Source organism: Pieris rapae, chromosome 12 (genome assembly GCF_905147795.1).
Source record: "Pieris rapae chromosome 12, ilPieRapa1.1, whole genome shotgun sequence".
In the NCBI taxonomy this organism is placed as follows: Eukaryota; Metazoa; Arthropoda; class Insecta; order Lepidoptera; family Pieridae; genus Pieris; species Pieris rapae.
This window is the reverse complement of record NC_059520.1, coordinates 1618623-1641157: the sequence shown is the minus strand read 5'-3', so window position 1 is coordinate 1641157 and position 22535 is coordinate 1618623. Positions and strand designations below refer to the sequence as shown.

The following is a 22535-nucleotide window of genomic DNA, read 5'->3' as shown; positions in this document are numbered from 1 at the left end:
AAAACCAAGTTTTTAGTTTTTTATTTATATCTTTTTTAAAAAGTTTTTTTTTTCTACGAAATTTGGTGAAAACTTACCTTATTATGTCCCAAATATACTGTAATTTATTTGATTAAAAATATTTATTTTTTCGCCTCATTTTAACTTAATATCAAAAAAGCAGCCTAATTTTCAATCGAAAATTCTGACGTCAAAATTTCAGCTTTTTTCAAAAAGTTTGGGGGCTTTTTGTTCGTTGAAATATCTACTTTCTGATGGTGTAAAAAAAAATATACATTACTATAGGAAATATTATTAGAAAATGCAAAAAATTGAAAAAACCTCAAATTCGAAAATTTTCTTTTAATTATGTACAATTTTGAGGTATTTATTAAAATTTACACTTTAATTACTCAAAAAACGTAAGATTTCATGCTTCATTGATAAACGAAAAAATTGCAAATTAAAATATACTTCTATAATTAACAAACAAATAAGTTAATAAAGTTAATATTTAATAAGACATCTACAATATTTTGAAAAAGTTGTAGAATCTTCTGTAAATAATATTTGTAGATGCCTATTTATTGCTGTTTTAAGATAATTTATATACCTGAGTGACCTTCGGTGAATTTTAGCCCAGTGTAAGTTATTTCATTGAGAAGTGGGGATGGACCTAGGAGGGTCTGGGCCTTACTACATACCTGCTATTTCGTAGCAGCTGTAAAAACCGTTAGCCAGTATTCGAGATACAGAGTAGTTATTGATTGCGTGCCAATCACCCACCGCGACACTCGCAGATATACTAAGGCCCGCACGGTATAGTACGTTTAATCGTTTTCGTTTGATAACACCCGTGCGGTAACCTAAGTAACCTCGGTGCGGCTTTGTATACCGGTGGGGTTTGACTACGTACTCGTTTGTCAAGACGGCTCGACGTAACGCTGGTACCGCCTCGACCCACGCACCCCTGCTAGTGCGTAATTGTAGATGTTGTCTTGAAATGAAACTGCGGCTTGTTCTTATTTCTTGCTTCGCCGATTATTCGTGGATCACAGCTCGTTGTCACGGGATAGAGGAAAGAGCCCGAGTCTCTACGCGCGTCTGCACCGTGTCACGTCTGAACCGAGACTGCGCGTGTGCACCGTGTCAAGTCTGAACCGCGACTGCCCGTGTGCACCGTGTCAAGTCTGAACCGCGACTGCCCGTGTGCACCGTGTCAAGTCTGAACCGCGACTCCCTCGAGACTCACCCGCGCCGAGCTTAAGTACACCACGAGTATACCGCGACGAGAGCTACGCTTATATACATTTGCGCCGGTATACCGCGTCGAGAGCTGTGACCCTTTTATTCGGCGAAGTATTCTATTTATTTATTTAATATATTTACATTCATAAATGAACCATATTTCTCACTTAAATCTGTATACATATTTTGTCTAACTTATAACTCTTAACACTCGCACATAATTTCTATCTATAGAGTTACAATTTTCAAACCTAACTTATAATATATTTATATTTCTATTTATGAGTCGCCAACATTCTCCCCCTCGTGCGTAGCACCGTCGTTTCTGCACGGCGACTCCGCAGGCACCAAGATCAGGATCCTCGACGATGGTCTTCGTAACACTCCCCCTTTGGTTGCGACGTCCACGATTCTGGTTATTCCGTCGGGCCCGGAGTATGTAGTTTCGATGTTTCCCCTCGGCCAAGTGCATCGTGGTAGCGTTCGTTTTACGATAAAAACCACGTCGCCTGGTTGCAGCTGCTCGCCTTTCTGTAGTTTATTCGTTTTCCTGGGCAGTAGTTTGGGCAAGTACTCCCGTAGCGATCTCTTCCAAAAGTGATCAGAGAGTCGTTGGACGGACTTCAAATCTTTTCTGCCCACCAGCTTTGCATCAGGAAAATGTAGTATGCGCGCAGCTCCACTGGATCGTCCAATGAGAATGTAGTTTGGTTTTAGCGTCTCCTTTTTCGAATTGTCAGCTAGGTTCGTGATTGGTCTAGAATTGTCTATGTGTTCTGTCCCCAACAAGGTTGTCTGCAGTTCAAGTCTCGGCGTAGATATTGATTTCCGAGACTTTACTCTCGACTTGGCATCAACGAGGTTTTCTAAGTATTTTCCATTACTTCCAGTTGCGGCTGCATACGCTGTCTCACTCGCGTCTGCGACAGTATGCAGCTCCCCCTCAGTGCAGAATAGTGACATACATCGCGGCAGCCGATTATCTTTTATTCTACCGATATGCTCTTGGTAGCTTTTCCAAGCTTCGGTGTCGTCTTCAATGATCACTCTTTTGTTCGACGTCCATCCTCGTAACTCAAAGTGCGTCTTCATGTGGATCAAGTTCACTGGCTGTATAACTCGTTGGTTATCGTCGACATAGTGAAAACTTTGCAAATAGTCATCCATATAGCGATATTGCTCTTTTGCTTGCGCTGCTTCTGGATATTTATGTACGAAGGCCTTTGCATTTTTGTTTTTTATATAAATCGAGGCGCAAGGTGATGCAGCTTTTAAGATCACTGATAACATTCTGTTATCCTTCACTAGCGCTTTCTTGTCTTTTTGCCAAAGGAACCTGACACTGTTTCTGTCTTCTTCACATATATTCACCCGCAGAAACATTTCTTTTTTATCGGCCGCTATTGATACGTGTCCTTGACGTACTCGCAGTAACACTCCTAATATTGACTGTAGATCGGTCCCGAAGTCCGGTCCGGACAGTAGAATGTCGTTGAGGCTGACTCTGTTGTGATTGGCTGCACCGTCGAACACAATTCTTAGCTTTTTCTTCACTGGGAAGTGAGGCAGGTACCACTTTTTGTTCGATGTGCAGTCGGCTGATACTTCTTCAGCGTAGTTTCTTTTCAACAGATCTATTTGCGTGCTATATTCATTTTTAAACTTAGCGTCCTCACGCAGTTTTTTCTCTATTCCTTGATATCTGTTGAAGGCCGCTGAGAAATTATTTGGAAGTTGTACGTCTTTCCTTTTCCACAACAGTCCGACGTCGTATCTGTCATCTTCCAATTGTTGACTATTTCTTTCCAATATTTCTAGTGTGCGCTGTTTTATATCGGTTGAAGGCTTCTTCGGCTGAACCCCCAAAGACTCAATTTTAAGACGTTCTCTCACTGGCTGATTTATTTTGTCTTCGACGACTCTTGCGTGTGCACATGTGTTCACATAATTCATCGGAGACACGCCGTTGCTATCGTAGCCATGGATAACCCATCCTAACTTTGTTCTTGATGCCACCGGCTGCCCTGGCTTTCCACGTCGTATCTGTAACGAGACAATATATTTCCAATTGTCTTGGCCAATGAGCAGCTTCGGCGCCTCAGCTTCGTAGCACACGTCTTGCAGTAAACCCCGCAAGTGCTGACACTTCTTAAGTCGTGTTTTATCGATAAGTTGTGGGGTTAATTTCAGCTCTCTGATAGTCCTTGCCCGCTTAAGTGTGCTCTTCTCGCATCGTCTTATCCCTTTCACTTTGATATCTACAATCATCGATTCGTGATTTTTCATTTGTCCTCCACCGATAGTTTCTATATTTAAGGTTTCGCGAGGACCCTTAATGCCGATGCTAGCAGCCACATTTTCGTCCGTACCAAATCTTCGGCGTAAAGCGTTAATAACTTCTTTTGGCTTTGCTTCTGAGTACAAGAGGCTCTTAATACTCCCTCTCGCCGTGCCTTTAATCGTTTTACGTAGCCACGCCATGTTCTGAAAGTCCGAGAACATGGGAGATGTATCTTCGTATACGATCCGGAACGCCGTCCTTTCGGAGCTGTCCCCTTCAAATATTGGCAGCTCTTGAATGTATTTCGGTTGCGGCACTACATGTCTCGTCATGACTTCCTTTATTGCGTCGGCTACTGCTCGGATGTCGCTCTTTGTTTCTATTTCTTCTGGCTTTTGTGCCGATGAGCGCATCCAGTTTGCTACCTTTTCTTCATGGTCATCGTTGACGTCTTCTATAACGGAGTCTTCCTCTTCCATTTCCGCTTCTAATCGTAATCTGGCCAGGTGTGTTGCTGCCTGCGCTTTCCGCAGCTCGCAACGAGCCAACTCTTCTCTGGCCTCGGCTAGTCTTCTTGAGCTGGCTTTTGATACGGCTCTAGATGCGGCCCGCCGGGTATAACCCGCTGGTGTCAGAGTCAATGCTTGCTCTGATTGGCTGGCTGCGCTCGTCGACGTGGACTGCTCGATCGTTATCTCTTCGCCTGTGGTCCGAACTTTGGACCTAGTGGCGGAGGTAACAGTCAACGTCGATTCCCCTCGCTGCATCCCGTTCTGTGATCTTGTGACTGGCATTTTCTTCTCGCAATATTCACTTCTTGATTCACTCCACTATTGCTGCAGGATCCGGCTCGAAGGACCACTATTGAGATGGTTAGCCAATCACCCACCGTGGCACTCGCAGATATACTCAGGCCCGCACGGTATAGTACGTTTAAATCGTGTTCGTTTGATAACACCCGTGCGGTAACCTAAGTAACCTCGGTGCGGCTTTGTATACCGGTGGGGTTTGACTACGTACTCGTTTGTCAAGACGGCTCGACGTAACGCTGGTACCGCCTCGACCCACGCACCCCTGCTAGTGCGTAATTGTAGATGTTGTCTTGAAATGAAACTGCGGCTTGTTCTTATTTCTTGCTTCGCCGATTATTCGTGGATCACAGCTCGTTGTCACGGGATAGAGGAAAGAGCCCGAGTCTCTACGCGCGTCTGCACCGTGTCACGTCTGAACCGAGACTGCGCGTGTGCACCGTGTCAAGTCTGAACCGCGACTGCCCGTGTGCACCGTGTCAAGTCTGAACCGCGACTGCCCGTGTGCACCGTGTCAAGTCTGAACCGCGACTCCCTCGAGACTCACCCGCGCCGAGCTTAAGTACACCACGAGTATACCGCGACGAGAGCTACGCTTATATACATTTGCGCCGGTATACCGCGTCGAGAGCTGTGACCCTTTTATTCGGCGAAGTATTCTATTTATTTATTTAATATATTTACATTCATAAATGAACCATATTTCTCACTTAAATCTGTATACATATTTTGTCTAACTTATAACTCTTAACACTCGCACATAATTTCTATCTATAGAGTTACAATTTTCAAACCTAACTTATAATATATTTATATTTCTATTTATGAGTCGCCAACAGTAGTGTACAACATCGTTTTTAAAAATACACCTGCAGGCTGAGTTACTCTAAGTGATTTGTGAGAAATTTACTTTATTCAAAGAAAAATTCAAAATTCACCGAAGGTCACTCAGGTATATAAATTATCTTAAAACAGCAATAAATAGGCATCTACAAATATTATTTACAGAAGATTCTACAACTTTTTCAAAATATTGTAGATGTCTTATTAAATATTAACTTTATTAACTTATTTGTTTGTTAATTATAGAAGTATATTTTAATTTGCAATTTTTTCGTTTATCAATGAAGCATGAAATCTTACGTTTTTTGAGTAATTAAAGTGTAAATTTTAATAAATACCTCAAAATTGTACATAATTAAAAGAAAATTTTCGAATTTGAGGTTTTTTCAATTTTTTGCATTTTCTAATAATATTTCCTATAGTAATGTATATTTTTTTTTACACCATCAGAAAGTAGATATTTCAACGAACAAAAAGCCCCCAAACTTTTTGAAAAAAGCTGAAATTTTGACGTCAGAATTTTCGATTGAAAATTAGGCTGCTTTTTTGATATTAAGTTAAAATGAGGCGAAAAAATAAATATTTTTAATCAAATAAATTACAGTATATTTGGGACATAATAAGGTAAGTTTTCACCAAATTTCGTAGAAAAAAAAAACTTTTTAAAAAAGATATAAATAAAAAACTAAAAACTTGGTTTTTTGAATTTTTCACCTAAATTTTGAGGTTATGTGAAAAAATTGTAAATACCAAAGTTGTAGATCTTTTTATGACCTACAACTTTGCCATTTAACTTTTTTCCATAGGACTGGTAGTTTCGCCGGAAATCAAGATAAACAATTTTTCCCCCTTAAAAGTCACCCCCCTCCCACTTCCCGAACTCGGATCGACCGTAATTTATTTTTCCTTTCATTTTGATCATATTCCCCTGCATTTCTAATGGGTTTCATCCTACTGTAATTTTTTTTGGTTTCAAAAATTATCGACACTGGTCTATAGTGCATTCTCTGTAGTATAACGTTTAGTAGCAACTACGGATTACGGAAATAGAATGATTGTTTGGTGATGATTTGTCGTTAATTTTATATGAATACCCAGTTCACTTTTTACGACTATATATTCATATTTTGTAGAATATATGACCCGGTTCAGCTCTGTCTCATCATTTAAATAATCCATAAATGTATAAAGAAAAAAGGCTATTATTTTATTTTCGCTTATACCCGCGACTTTATCTACTTGAAATGCTATAAATTTAAATAAACATCTTCAATGTATATAAAAGTGAGTTTATAATTTACATTTCTCGATGCTCCGTGTTTACCACTTCAAGTTTTAATTAAACACTATTGTATTGTCTTTTATTAACATAGCTTTTACACATGGCAAAAAAGTATCATACTTTTTCTACAGCTGTGATACTTTTTTTGACATTCAACACCTTTTGTCAGTCACCGTGACCACGCACGCTGTAAAGCACGCGAAACGTCAGATAAATTTAAAATTATGTTTAATAATTACAAGTTTACAATAATACATAGCTTCAATCTGGTAAAAAAGTGTTTTCTTTAAACACGGTTAAATCAAAAACAATTGAGACAAGATACTTATTACACCAATAATTTTTTTGTGAAATCAGGTTTCTATTCATCAAAACCTAAATAATGCTTCAAACTAATCATATTCTAAATATTTTTATAAATTTATTTATCGCCCACGCAAGACCACATAATGTATTTAGGCAAATCAATTACAACCTAAATTCGAGATGACCAAATGAAATTAAAGCTAAATGATTACATTTACACAGATAATCTATACGTAGAACATGTCTAATAGGTTAGACGGCTTAAGGAAATAAAGGATATATAAATATATTCACAGGTTCAATGGCCTATCACTATGATTGAGCAACTAATCGAATAGCTTTGTAGAATACAACTACATGAAACAGAGCAAAATGATTATGTAATCAAATTTTGAAATCCTTGGATATCAGTTGATCTTGTTAAGGGCCTGTTTCACAATGTCCGTATCAGTTCCAAATAATCTTTTTATTATAGTATATCCATACATTGTGAAACAGTACTTACTCAATTTGTTTAACATTAATAGTCTGTTGCGACTTTACATATATTTAATTTTGTTGATATAATATGAATTATTAAATAGTTGCCTTAGCTATAATTCAAAAATATCTCCTTAAAAGATTCCCGTATGGAGAGAGAATACTAAAAACCTTAATTAGCCACTGACTGACCTATAATGGAGAAAACTAACGTAACAGATCCAGAAAGTCTGTTCTATTAAAAATGGCCTTCATAATTATAAATATTTCGCTTCGAAGGAAAAACTTCCCAAGTAGTATTTTAAAGAAGCAAAAGATTTCATTTTCCTTGAAGATACACAAAGCCTACCTGAATGATATAGCTCATACAACTCATAATAGTTTATCTGGAAGCTTAATGAAAGCTCAGTTTATTGTCTTATTTACTATATTTTATATCATATGGATGGATCCTTTGAGCCTCTTCCTGTAAATATTTTCGTTAAATAGGATAATCTTAAGATTTTTGTTTTGTATAGTACCTATTAAGGAATGATAAATTTACGTGATATTCTTAAAAATGCGTGTATAATTAATAAATGGGATAAATCAACACTTCAAGAAAGTAAGATAGGGAAGAGTGGAGTTCATGTGAAAAATAACCAAATTATAATTGAATCGTTTATGAAACGGTTTCTTAAAAAAAATTAATCACCCATAATGCCCATTTCTCCTGATAAATTAAGCCAAAAATTAACAATGCTATTACTTATTTTGTTTTTGACCGCTTTGTTGGTTCACCTAGCCCCTAGCGATGAATCGTAGACATTACACGTTAGTTAATTAATTATATTAATTATGGTTAGTCGATACTAACAATCTTAGATTCTGATTTCAAAGAGAAAAGTTCTATATCAATATTTTCTTCAGAACAGAAAGCGTTTAGAACATCCGTTCGCTTCATACTTTGTTAGCCATCATCTGTCTGCACCACAAGAAACGGTTTGTTTGTCATACAATTTCTAATAAAATAAATATTAAGCCAAATATATATTTTTTATTCAACTCAATTAGACGATAAAATGCACATTATTTTCCGTAGAGGACCAATTAATACACTGACACTGGGATGGTTTACATTGATAATGTTGTATAGAAATTCATATTTTATACCAGCTTCCCACTGAAGTATTTCTGAACCAATTTATCTGAGATTCCTTCAAGAAAGAGCGTACAAATGCCAAAGAGGCCGGGTATGCTCTTTCGAGTCCTCTAGTGTCCATGGGCGGCGTATCACTTGTCATCAGGTGAGCTACCTAAGTGATACTGCCTCCGGCCCGTTTGCCTTTTCTATACTAATATTATAAAGAGGAAAGGTTTGATTTTTTGTTTGTTTGTATGAATTGAATAGGCTCCGAAACTACTTGGCAGATTTGAAAAATTCTTTCACTGTTGGAAAGCTACATCATTCCTGAGTGACATAGGCTATATTTCATTTTCAAAAAAATAGGCATTCTTACTAAAATTACGATAACATTAACATTTGTTTATTATTTGATACAATTCTAACAGATGGCGCTGAGTTAAAGGTAGTTTAGTTTAGGTCCGTGTCGTGGTACCAACGTTTCACATAAGTTCTCCTACGGTTTTCCTTGATTAATTTACTACTTACTACTAACAAAAACCTTAGCCACAGCAACGCTTGGCCGAGTCTGCTAGTATTATATAAAAAAAACTCCATGAAAAAAATACTAACGAGGTAATATATTTGAGAGGGTATAATTAATCAATAAAACTGATGAGACACATTTCGAAACAATTAGAAGTGCATCCACATTGGACAAAAAGGAAAAGAATGTGAAATCAAACAAAAAAATTAAATGTGTGGCAAATATTATGCATTACAAAAATTGTTTCAGTTTAATGTAACTCAATGATTGTTATAAAGAAATGCTCATTTTCTTTCGTAATGTACCATCTTTGCGTCTAGACAGTAAGTTATTTGTACTGTATCTAGATTTAAATTAAAAGGTAATATTTTAATTTAAAGTCATACTATTTGCTTTAATGTTATTAATTCCTAAATTACCTCAATATTTGGTTCTTCCTGTCAAGTGCTTTTCGACAATACAAATATGATTGTAATGGGGAAGGGAATATGTGTTTTTCCTTCAAAGGTAGAATTCTAAACCAGTCTTATAAATGACTAGGCGGCCTGAAGTTTGCAGCAGTTTACATCCAGAACTCACTTGGAAAGCTTCAAGACGTCATCGTATTGCAGCAGTAAACAAAATTGCTGTCTAATAAGTATGAAATAACTGTACTTAAATAAGTTCGAACATTCAGTTACAATGTTGTTAAGGTATTGTTACTTACGCTCGAAGAATTCTTACAAGAAGTATTTTCTCGGGTCAACTTACCTGAAAAGAAAATCATTATTAGTTCATTGTGTTAAACTTTATAAGTACATCTTTATACGAACTTTTAAAAGAATACTTATATAATATAGTATTAAGTTTATAGTAGATATTTTTATTGTACAAAGTTTTATTCCACCTCTGTTAAATCGACAAATTTGTTTAATAATAATCTAATGTCGCTTCAGTACTGGGTGTGGTCCTGAGATTGCATTCGTTTTGACGATCGTTATTTCATTGAAGTAGGTCATTAGCCTACTGTCTAAAGAATCGTAGATTTTTTTATTTGTGAAGAGCCTGTTCTCTTACGTGGTTCCTTCACCAGACGAACGTGCTACATACTCATATAGACAGAAATCTATTGGTGCATAGGCGGGGATAGAATCTATGTCCGTAAGGTAGATCGCACGTTGCTACTAGACCAATACTCCTTTTTGATCGATTAATTAATTAATTTCTGGACCACAATGTTAACACAAGTAAAGAGATTTAAAATACTATAGGCAGACGGTTAAAGATGTGAAATCGAAAAACTTCTTTCATAGTGTTACAAAAATAGCTATGTGACGATTTTGTGTTAAAGTTTATCTTATACATAAATTTACTTTGTTGTCCTGTGCCCCGGTATTGGCAACTTTGGGCTATTTTATTTTTGTTTCAGGTATACACTTGGTATACATGTATAGTGTAGTTGTTTGTAATTTTGATGATATGTATAACTAAAGTTTTCAATATAATTAAGTACAGAGTAATATATATACAAATGGCCCTAGAAACATTTAGATACTCACATTGCCAGAAGGCTCGCTAGTGCGTTGCCGGCCTTTTAAAAATTAGTACGCTCTATTCTTGAAGGACTCTAAGTCCAGTCCCCTAAGGACGTCGAGGTGATACGGATGGTGTCGAGTAATTAATACAGTTACTATTAAAACCTTAAACACAAATTGATTACGGATATGCAATAAAAATATTGTACACCGTGTTATGTTCAAAACTTTTTCTTTTCAAAACCCAACCAAAGACGTCAAAACAAACAACGAAAGTGCGTGATGTTGCCAGTTTATGATTTAATTTCGCAGCCACGATTATACTAACAAAGGTCATAATTTAAATTGCCAAGTACAATCACGAACGGCAAATAAGATTTTTATGATAATATTAATGGGACTGTTTTATTTCTATATTTAGCTTCGCTTTAATAGAATTAGTCTAATGAGCCCACCGCCCATAAAGGGCAGTCATCGCAGCGTTGCCGGCCTTTTAGGGAGGAGTATACTCTTACTTTGAACATTTAGATGTCGTATCAGGGACAACCTCCATCGGGAGACGATTTCGTTCACTAGTTCGCAAAAGAACGTGTCTCGTGAAGCGGACTGTGGAAGACTTTCAGCCATCAAGGTACCTAATGCTGATGAAATTTTTAATTGATATGCGAGGCAGGAGAGGCGTCCACCAAACAACTCTTCAGAACACATGTACTCATAGTACACTTTGAAGAAAACGTATTTTTTTTACGCTTTTGACAATTCATTCGCGTGAAAAATTCAGTTATGTCAGTAATATTCATTCGAGAGATTCATTCTTAATGAAATTAATTAAAGCAGAAAATGCCCGATTTTTTGTTTAAAACCAATATTTCAAAAAAAATTTATAGTAATACGCTCATAACAACGATATTAGTGAATGTTATATTAATAATCTATAAATACGACGTAATCAAAATTATTTATTCATATAGATAACATAATGTACACTTAAAAACGACAGAAAAGAAATATATATTGCTAATCTTATATTAAATTAACTGCGAGTTCTCAAATCAAGGGCGTAGAACTATAGAGAAGAACTGGCAATAAACTCTCCGCCACTCTTTTCAATCGCCAAAGTTTTATGTTTTACACAATATTTGTAAGCAACTGCAACCATCGCAACACGACATTAAAGTAAGATTGACACTCTATCAGCAGGAGGCATAGTGAAAAAGGAGCACGCACTTACATTCTCGAGGGAACAACACGCAAATACATAGTCGAAATGAACGAAAGAACAATCCATGAGTATCTAATTGATTAAAAAAAGACATAACATCTTCAATCCAGGTTTTAGTGGCCGCCCTGATTAATGTGTGACGCTGACTTCGAAAAATCTATTAATATCTACTAATTCATCAAGATAAATGATGTCACAAAATCGTATATTGATAATTACGGAAATACAAATGACAATGAAAAATAGACTGCTATTTTTAAATAGTAGTCAAAAATTATTGAAGAAAATATAGCATTGCTAACAATAGAATCTGGAAATGAATGAATCCTGGTAATGGCTACCTTTAATTGATTTCCAATAATGAAACTCGTAGCGGAAAAATCGGTAACTATAGCTTTAGGAACGTAGCCGTGACTCACTTTGTCACAGGTTATTAATCCAGGTAGGTATGATTTCTAAGAAACTATTGCACATTGCAAGAACGAAATATTTATTTTTATCTGGAGTTATTAGAAGGTTATTTATCTCATTAGAAGGTTCTGGAATGTCTAAAAAAATTAGAGCTATTTACTAATCCCTAGGCGTTGTGAAGAAATATGGAATCACTGTGCATCTTCTACTGTATTTTTCATGTAGAGTGTTTAAAGGAGTCGTTCGGATTAACACCTGCAGCTGAGTTTTCACTGTGGACCGTCGAGGCAGAATACGAAATTCCACCTTAATCTGTCCTTCTACAATTGGGCGTTTTTAAAGGCAGTTTATGCCGCGCAAAACCACTATGTGGAACCAGCTGCCCACTTAAGTATTGCCGAACCAATTTGACTTAGGGTCCCTCAAGAAAAGAGTGGACCAATTTGAAAAGCCGGCCTCGCGAACTCTCTGGAATTGAGAGTGCCCATGGTCGGCGATATTATTTCACATCAGATGAACTTCCTGTTTGTACTATAAAAACAAATGATATAATAACATTGTAACTCGATATCACTAGTGTTGAACTTAAGAAATAATCTTCATTAATGTTATAAGTAACAAAATGTTAGGTAATAATTAAAATAATATAGATATTACTGCTCGGTTATAGTAAATTATGTGGCGACTCTATTCAGTCATTATAGCGAAATACTGAAACTTTAAGATTTAAAATAGGTCGTACAACCATAACGTAAAAATATCAATCGTCTTAAAATAAATTTTAAATGAAGGTGTTCATCTCTCCAAGTATTCTAAGAACTGGTTCGATTTTGACCTCATTTCTTATTACAGCGCTGAAAAGTTTTCTTTTCACCTCTTTTTCAAGATTTTGTAGGCAGATAAGAAACTTTTGACTTGTAAGAATAAATTAGTTTAAATGCCCTCTTCGTGAGTAACTGTCATGACAAAAACGTAACTGAATTTTACCCATAGTTTATATTGTGTTAAGTTATATATGATACATAATGCATTTTTAATATATAATACATTGTTCTGAAATGTTAATAGAAAAGAAGGCAAACCGGGGTCTCATCTCACGTTAAGTGATACAGCCGCCCATGGATACTTCCAACGCCAGACAAATGACGAGTGCGTTGCCGACCTAGTTGTTGAATATTATGTGCTAATAATAAAATAATGTACGTTTCAGTACAGAAGATTTTGAACACATAAGTTTTTTTTATTTTGACATTTGGATACATGTATTTTCATATTACATTCATTTAGCTTCATAATGTAAATGTGCTTAAAGAGTATATATGAGATCTGAAAATCGGATCTTAACTTAAGTAAACACTCCTTTTTATATACTTTTATTAATAACACAAGTCTGCAAAAAAAAAAAAATAAGAGCTGTTTTGGTTTTTATGTGGAATTCTTACGTTTTTGGCTATGCTGAATTCGAAAATAACTTTCATTTTGTCCTAGAACGTCACGTTTTCTGACAATTCAGGTTCTATGTTAAACAAGTTATTATCGTAAAATAAAACATAAAAAATTAAAAAATTAATTTATAATTGCGTAACAAAACTATTTTTTATTTAAAATACATTAATTAATAAGCACTAAATACATTTTTTTCCCAGTGAGACTCCTTTTGGTACATTTTCGCTTGTGGGAAGCATCTGGAAGGTCTCTTTGAAGCGTCCAACAGTAGTCTGCCATCATTGAGACGCTCCATTTTCCCTGGTATCTTTTTTCCATCTCCTTAATATCTTGTTGAAATCGTTCGCCTTGCTCTTCACTCACGTCTCCTAAATTTTCTGGAAAGTAGTCGAGGTGGGAATGAAGAAAATGTACTTTTAAACTCCTTAAGCAACCTAAGGCTTGAAATGCTTTTAACATTCTTTTGACGATTTGTTTGTAGATTGGGTCTTTGTAATTGCCTAAAAAGTAAATTCCTGCTTTTAAGCCTTGATCCAAGCAACTCAGCAGCGTTTTTAGGAAGATTCAAGTCTCTTATCAAATCATTTAGCTCGCCCTGAGAAAACAATTTCGGACTGTTGTCATCTTCAAATTCAAAACTTGATTGGTCATCGGGCTTAGGTACAGCACCATCTTCGTCAGAACTTGGAATCTCTTCCAAGGTAGCAGGGACCTTGGGAACTGGTATTTCGGTCCCATGAGGGATGGGACGAGTAGCTGATTGCAGATTGGGGTATGAAATTGACTGCTTCCATTTTGAATTATACCCTTTCACATTACACGAACAAAAGTAACAATCATCACTATGGTTCTTTTGCTCGGCCCATACCATAGGAATCGCATATCGGAAAGCTTTTTTCTTGCCCTTAAACCAATTTCGAAGATCTTCAACACATCGTTTGCAGACTTTATGAGGTGCCCAAGCTTTATCCTGATCTCCAAGTTTTAAGTCAAAATACGCAAAGTATACTTTTTTTACAAAGTCCGTAATATTCACCATTTGCTTTAATATCATATATTCGCCACAAATGTAACAGAAACTATCAGACGAATTCACACACTTCCGCTTTGACGACATTGCACTATATTGATCTAAGATCTATAAAACAATGACGATTTAACACGTAATTGTACCGCGCCATACTCGACACTGTCGGAGCGCGGACGTTCAGGGTACAATATGTTTATATTTGTTAATGTAGCTCAAACAGGTGTTCGTTATTTAGAAATTAATGATAGTTACGTCCAGAAAACATTTAAAAACAGTTATAAAAATAAAATTATACCCATAGATTATGACTACAAGTTAGCCCAAAACTCCCTTTTTTGTAATAGAATTGTGTGATTGTAAAAAAACCTTACGTTCTGGAATTTTTTGAGTATTTTTTTAGTTTTCAGAACACCTTAATACATAGAAATCAGTTGAAAATATCCAGACAGCATTTTTGTTGTAGACCTGTGTAATCTTACATTTAAATTATATATAATTCGGCCACGTGATATGTAAGAGAGATTAAGATCTTCGGTGAAACAATAGTCAAATGTATGTTAATCTCAAAATGTTTTAAAGATTCAATTTAATTGAAGTATTGTTAGTGTTCTTAGAGTGAGAAACAAAGTCGAGAGTACAGTACAAAATGTAATACGATTTTGACTTACGGGAGCCGTTCTTATGTCTTAATCCTTTATTACTTTGTATTGTATACATTTGAAGAGAAATCTATTATCTCAGCTAAATATAGGTAACGCCAACTGTAATCTTAATAGTACGAATATTAAGATCATGGATATGATAAAAACTATTATTGCCAATAAAATTATCCACTGACAACATATATTGATCTCGGTATCAAGATGCATCTGTTATATTGATCATTTTATATTTTACAATAGATAAGTATTTCACCAATAACTGTGCCTGAAACATGCAATCATTCATTTGTCTGAACAGGTGTTCAATGGGTCAAAGAAAAATCTATCTAGGCACAGTGATTCAAACGCACGACCTCTGGGTTGAGTGGCGCACACTTAAGCAGTTCTTGTTACCCCGTTTTCCAAAAGCCGAGGTTTCAAATCTCTCTAGAATAAACTGAATTTTTCTCCTTTCAAATACATTTCGAGAGCGGCTTTAAAATATGGATTTTTCAACATTTCCTGCCGGACTGTAGCGAGAGGCTTCTTCGTAAAAGATTTAACTGGGGTGTGTATATTATGCAGGTTATACATTTGAATTTAAGGACCATTACAGAATTTTATTTTGGGCACATATAGTGTTTATGTGTGTTACACATCATCAATCAATCATGAGAAATGTCTTAAATCAATATTAAGATTGATATCCCTTCAATAGTTCTTATTGTCGTCATTGTTTTACAATTTAGTATCTGTATATAACGATGTTGATAACGCAATTTCTGTCATTAGTGTTACTAGTTTATGGAAAGAAACGTCATATTGTATGGCCAACAAGACAAACGAACTCAAAATAAATAATTTCGACGTTTTAGGGAGATTGACATTAAATTTACTCTTTATATTGAAACAAATTCACTGTATATGAACAAGTAATTCTATGTTGCATGGAGGTAGGTTATAACTATATCTCTATGTATAAAATTCTCGTATCAAAATGTCTGTTCCCATACTCCTCCGAAACGGCTCGACAGATTCTTATGAAGTTTTTTATGCATATTCAGTAAGTCTGAGCATTGGCTACTATCTATCTTTCAAACCCCTAAGTGATAAGGGGTGTCGACCAGAAAATTTTGTTTTTATATTCTAATGAGACATCATACAAAAATACATACAACCCTTAATTTTTATCCCTCTAAGATCAACCCCTATTTTTTATCATAGTAGATTGTTATATTACATGGCCAAGCGTTTGCCGGGTCAGCTAGTACAGGATTAATTCAAGTTTAATTAATAACTTTTAATTATTGTTTTTTATTTTAATATTTTTGTTAAGCGTACACTGCTCCACTGACCAAACTTTTTCATTTGTTTTGATTTTCTTTTTAATATTCCTATTGCTAAATAAAATTGTAAATACTGTATACTTGATTGTAATCAATAAATTTGTAAGAGATTTGTTCAAGTGTGAACAATATTACATTGTTAATTCACAGCTAAATGAAATATACGTTAGTGTATCAGTCCTAGAAACTGGCCAATAAATCACAATTCACATTTAGTCTCGCCAAAAATAAATCAGCTACATACATTGTTCTACCGGGTTTTATGAGCTATGAATATAATGAACTATCTATAACATGTTCTTGACGTCTCAAAACAATATTTGCTTTCATAGAAATTTTTAAACAGTATTAAAAAAAACATTCAAATCTCACTGATGCAAAAATTGTTGTATGATTAGATCACATATTTCACACTTGTATACACAATTTTCAGCTGATATAATATTACGTTAACATTCATTCAGATGTTTAAAAATAATAGAAAATTCGTGCACTTCTCTTAAATCCTTGAATTTTTATAATTTTATTAATATAAAGTTTTATTCTTGCTTACCAATTGACCTTGCCTTATCGGTATATTGATATCAAGACAATACGTATATATGCCCAAGATAATAAAAAACAATAATAAAACACTGGCGCTACCGCCATTTAGGTCCGGGCCTCAAATTTCTGTATCTGTTTTATGATCATGTGTTAATCTAAAAAACAAGTTGGTGATCAGTCTCCTGTGCCTGACACACGCCGCGGCCATCGACTTTTTGTGTCTAAGGGACGCCGGTTTTCTCACGATCTTTTCCGTTACCATTCGAGGGAATTTTAAATGCGCAAATAGAGTAGATCGAACCTACGGCCTCAGGTATGATGGTCGCTGAAGCCATTAGGCCAACACTGCTCATGATGATGTTTAAGTTATTCATGAAATTGTATAAAATTCTGACCCTTCAAACGTGTTTTTCCCGTGACTCATAGCTTTTTCTACACATCATTAGGTAAACTCATGCTAACTAATGGTTTTGTATGAATGATTAGGTTATCCTTATAGTAAAACATTCTTGTAAGTCAGCCAGAATATTTTGAAAATAATCATGAAAAAATCTGTTGTATTCCATACAAAAACAATCTCACAATATTTATTATAATATTCCTATTATTGATATGTTTCAATAATAAAATTACTATAAAATATGTCGTAATAAACAGACCTTCAGAATATACTAGTTGCAGTTATAAATGTGTACTGGAAATAAAAAGTTCTCACGGCGACAGATTATGTAGAAAGACAGGAAAGTTTGAAATACTTCTAATTTCCCTATTTTTTTTTTATTTCACACGTATTTACACCTTCAACATATTATGTAACAATGGCCTATTAATTAAGCCGTAAACATTATCATAAACTTTACGTGTTATCGTATTAAATTGTTTAACTTTACATAAAACGGATTATCAGTGATAAGTTATAAATAACCACATGTTCTCTATTCAATTGGTATCAAGAAGTACTTGAGGGATATCAGCAAAATTGATAAAACATAACATTGTTATCTAATGATGGATAAATATCCGAACTCTATCGTGTATACACGATTTTCGAATAGTATCGTTTTAATATACATTCCATATATTCTCTTATCTTTTTAAACAAGTAATAGATGCTGGCATGAAATTTCAATAATTTTATGAAGTCCGCATACACATAGGGCATAGACATATCTGGTCATGGGTCTCGTTTTGGTCTGTAGAACTTGGTTTTTTGATCGGATTCCCACGATGTCTTCCATCACCATATCAGACTTTGTTGCTTATTTTACATTTACATTTTACCTTTTTTTATTCATATCCTGGCAGACAAGTATTGTTATTTTAAATAACCTTTGATATAGAAAAAAATTATGCATTCAAAGGGTATATAATATTATTTATCCAAGTAACGTGTTTATTTTTCCGTCTGAAATCGATTTATTTACTAAACTATAGTTATTCCAGATTATAACTAGAAACGATTGGTTATATTAGTAAATATTACAGTTTTGATATTCCTCAATATAGGTATTAATAATATTGCCGAAAAGTTCGGCGAATAAAAAAAAAGAAACATATTTTATTAACAAGAACTCAATTGTTTTCCGAATTTCATTGCTGGTTGAGTGAACAGAAATAATATTGTCTTGTTCCTTATATGCCTCCATACATTTAACATATACGGATTTATTGGAGTAACATAATAACATGAATAATTTGTCTTAAGCAAACATGTAACATGTTTTGTGATGATTATGAAGGCCCGATATGTAAGTGTGATAAAAACAAATTGATAATATGTATCGCTTGCCCTGTGGAACAAAGTCGTAAAAGCAAGGAATGTTATGTTGCTATTACTAGGAATCTATATAGATTATACCATTATACAAATCAAATGAAAGCTTATTTTCCTATTCAGTGATATAAAGATTGTAAGCAGTAAAATTACTAAATATATGCCATCGTTTCCAGGGACTTTATTTCACAATTTTTTTTTCAACTAACAAAAAATACATTTCACTGCTAGTATTTGTGTGTTGAAGTGTTATGCGTCGGGAAATACGCATCTCGACTAGATCGGTAATATTTTTATTAACAACATTCATGGGCGAACCGGGGTGCAAATACTAAATGTATGTTACAGTAATTCAAAAGCGTTTACGATTGCTTCACTATTTAAACATAATTACAGACGACGCAGTAACCGCACAATACAACGGCACATTTTGACGAAAGTTTAGAACGTAGTAATCTCTCTTTCCGCGGAAATATTATTACCTTGGTTAAACAGAGATTACAACTCTTACAATTTATTATGAAGTTTGTATGATTATTTGGTTACTAAAACTAACTTTATCGTTGTAGCAATTTGTTTCAGGGGAGGATTACTAGCATTGTGCACAAAATAATTTCCGTAGAATAAAGACATCTTTGTATTTTTTATTTTAGGAAGTTCGCGAAAATTCTGAAAAAAATTACAGGTAAAAACATCACCCAAGGAATAAAACATGAGATAACAATAAAACTGTTGTAATAGTGCTTTACGGCTTTGTTGCCATAGCAACTAAAAATATATAGAGAACAATATATTGAAACTATTCAACTTAATGTGTTTAGCCCACCCGTTTAAAATATTTAATCGTTTTAAGGCAAAAGTCATGTCAGGTATTGCATGCAATTTCGATGTAGTTTTCTCAATATCCGTAGCACTGATGTTGCAAAATTGAAGTCTGAATAGTCTCACTATTGGAAGTTGTGTATCAACACTTATGCAGAATTAATACCTAAATTATTAAATAAACGAAGAGATACAACTTGACTTGACATGATAGATCACAATAATAGACAATATTGCAAAAAAATTTTTTGTCACTTCGGGTCAAAGTCCTGTGAATAACGGTTATCGTTATTAATATACTCATATGGAGAATAATTGAATGTATTAGTGCTCCTACTATATACGTAATAACTAATAAGTAAAACTATTCCTTGACGGTTTAAATGAAAGTTGAAAGTTTGAAGAACTTAGAACTTACCTAATGTTCTTAGCAGCTTAAATAACTTAGTCAGTTCCTATGATTACTTGTACTTTGTTGTTAATCGGTAGATTAACTCTTAATTAAATAAGTTAGTATAAGTCTTGAACTATTGAAATTATAATTAATCAAAACCACTTACGCTATAAGCAAATAAATTTGCTGCAGATTAATAGTACGAATAATACAAACCATACATGGCATAATTACCAATAATATTAAAGACTACAAAATAATAAGAAATAGCACCTTTCAAAGAAAACATCTGAGCCGTCTGAATCGCTGCGAGGCAATATTAGTTTAGGTAGAACCATTCCTTTCTTTCGCTTGCCCCGAATTCCCGAAGGCGCCGGCCATTGTAGTTCACTGGTTGCCATCGGGCTATGTGGGCTTAAAATAGTCAGTCGCCTCTCAGGCGGGGGCAAGCTCAGCTGTTGTAAGGCGCGCCGCTCCGTACTTGCAAACAATCCTCGCCTCTTTTCCGCATTCCCCATGTCCTCCCCAGAGAGAGCCCTACGCGCTGGCGCACCCCTCGTTTCGCGAACATCTCTTTCGCTAGCTGTAAGAAATGAGCTGCGATGAACGCGGACAGATGTACACGAGCTTGCAGGGCGCGCCGGCGACGAATCTTTACTTGGACGGAGGCTCTCCATTGATCGTGCTGTTTCAACACGCGCAGCTGCCAAATACTGACCACTTGTTATTGTTGTCTGAGCCACCTCACATTCCTCTTGACTAGAACTAGAAGTGCCACTTCGCGAGAATGTGCTGGTTTTTGATACAAAGCTTCTATCACTAAACTGTGCCGCTGATATGCTAGACGTGTTCGCATCGGTAGACTCAGCAGATGCCTGCTGCAGTACAACACCTTCCTCTAAAGAAGAGTGGACGACTCGGGTGTTGAGCGAACTAAAAGCGGCGAGCTTTGGTCGCCAAACCTTCCTTTCATCTTCATCTTCCTCCATTTCTACAAATTTCCTAACTACTCGGTCACCACACTAATACACCATTTAAGATTTAATACATTTATTGATTAAAAACTTATAATAAATTTAGAACATAGAATAAGGAACACTGTACACAGTCTTTATCACTCCACTAGAGCTCACATCAACGGCACCTGTAACAAAAGGCAGGCATTTTAAGTATCTATTCAATAAAATTTAAAAAAAAATGTAAATTCACAATTCAACTCGAACTACGGAGATAGTTGTTATAAATTTAAACACGCTTACGCTAGTGTCAACATAAATGCTAATTAGCCTTACATGAGTTAATTGGCTGCTTTAGAATCAAGCGCGAGTTGGCCCGCCTCATTCGCACAATCTGTCAGGGCTTTAAGTTGTTCTGCATTCAAACCAGATGCCTTCACCCTCACATCTGCACTTTTAGAATGTTCCTTGCTTTCGCTACTTGATTCAACACTCTTTGTTGTTTTATTTCCGAATTGATCGATGAATGTTTCTTCCTCATACTCTTCTTCGTAGCTCTCTTGGTATGACTCTCGGAATTCCTGACGAGCTTGTATGCTAACAGTTCCTGTTGTTTTTTTCTCTTGAATCATTTGATCCATTGTCTGTTTGACCAGTTGTTGGCTAGCTTCCAAATGCTCAGACATTGTTATGTAGGTTATCTAAAATTGTTAAATATTTTTTAGTTTGAAATAACTTGTTTGTCATGTAAAACTGTCGAAATTAATCTGTTGGAATTATGGATCGAAAACTTTAAAAAAACTAAATTATTAAGATTGAATATTGATATAATGAAATTGCGACATTTGGATTATAGCCAATTTCGTTTTGCAATTTTGATTTGTTTGATGTGTACAAAAATATTAACTTTACGAGGCATGTTCTATACAACGTTGCGGAAAAGTTTTTATTCTCGAAATAATTCGCTGTTTGTCTTTTGTTGATTGATGTTCTAGAAAAGCCCGGGAAATTTTCGTTTACAGTAAAGAACCTTGAAGAAACTTCGCAATTGTTCTTAAGATTCCTCTACGATAATTACACTCAAATATTTGAAACAATTTGTCAGCCATTGTTAAAGTTATTGAATAGCCATAGAATAAAATACGATTTGCATATCGATAGCGTATCAAAATGGGAAAACGATTTTCGTTTTGGCCTAATTTCAATCACGTTTTGAAGCGGAATTTCACAGATAACAACACGATTTAAAATTTTTCAAAAAAGGAATATGAAAGCGAACTATATGTACCTGCTTCAAGTTTCACTAAATCACTTTTTAATTTTTGGATAGAACTTATTCAACGGAAAGCTCGCGGTGAACTGAAGAATCGTTTCGTCTTTGTTTCGCGTTGAAACTTTGCGTAGGCGTCGTAACGTCCAGACTGCGCCCGCGCCGAAATAACTACATGCGCTGGCAAATTAGCTGAATCATGTAATTAATTCCCAATTTTGACAATTGCGATTATGGACGATACGCGGAAATCGCAATTAGATTTTCGAAGTGATTGGGATATCTT

General features: G+C 35.2%; 1 protein-coding gene across 6 annotated transcripts in view; it reads right to left on the bottom strand.

Annotated features, from left to right (window-relative positions):
* Nucleotides 1-22535, bottom strand: part of LOC110999894 (cAMP-specific 3',5'-cyclic phosphodiesterase, isoforms N/G) — a 295372-nt gene that overhangs the window by 98767 nt on the left and 174070 nt on the right. For 3 of the 6 annotated variants that reach the window (XM_045630590.1, XM_045630591.1, XM_045630592.1), the window contains exon 1: nucleotides 20297-21165. The exons of the other annotated variants lie outside the window; for them this stretch is intronic. In XM_045630590.1, the coding sequence (XP_045486546.1) occupies nucleotides 20297-21012 (716 nt within the window). In that variant the 5' untranslated portion in view covers nucleotides 21013-21165. Of the gene's footprint in view, nucleotides 1-20296; nucleotides 21166-22535 lie in introns of those variants that run through there. 6 annotated transcript variants of the gene reach the window in all.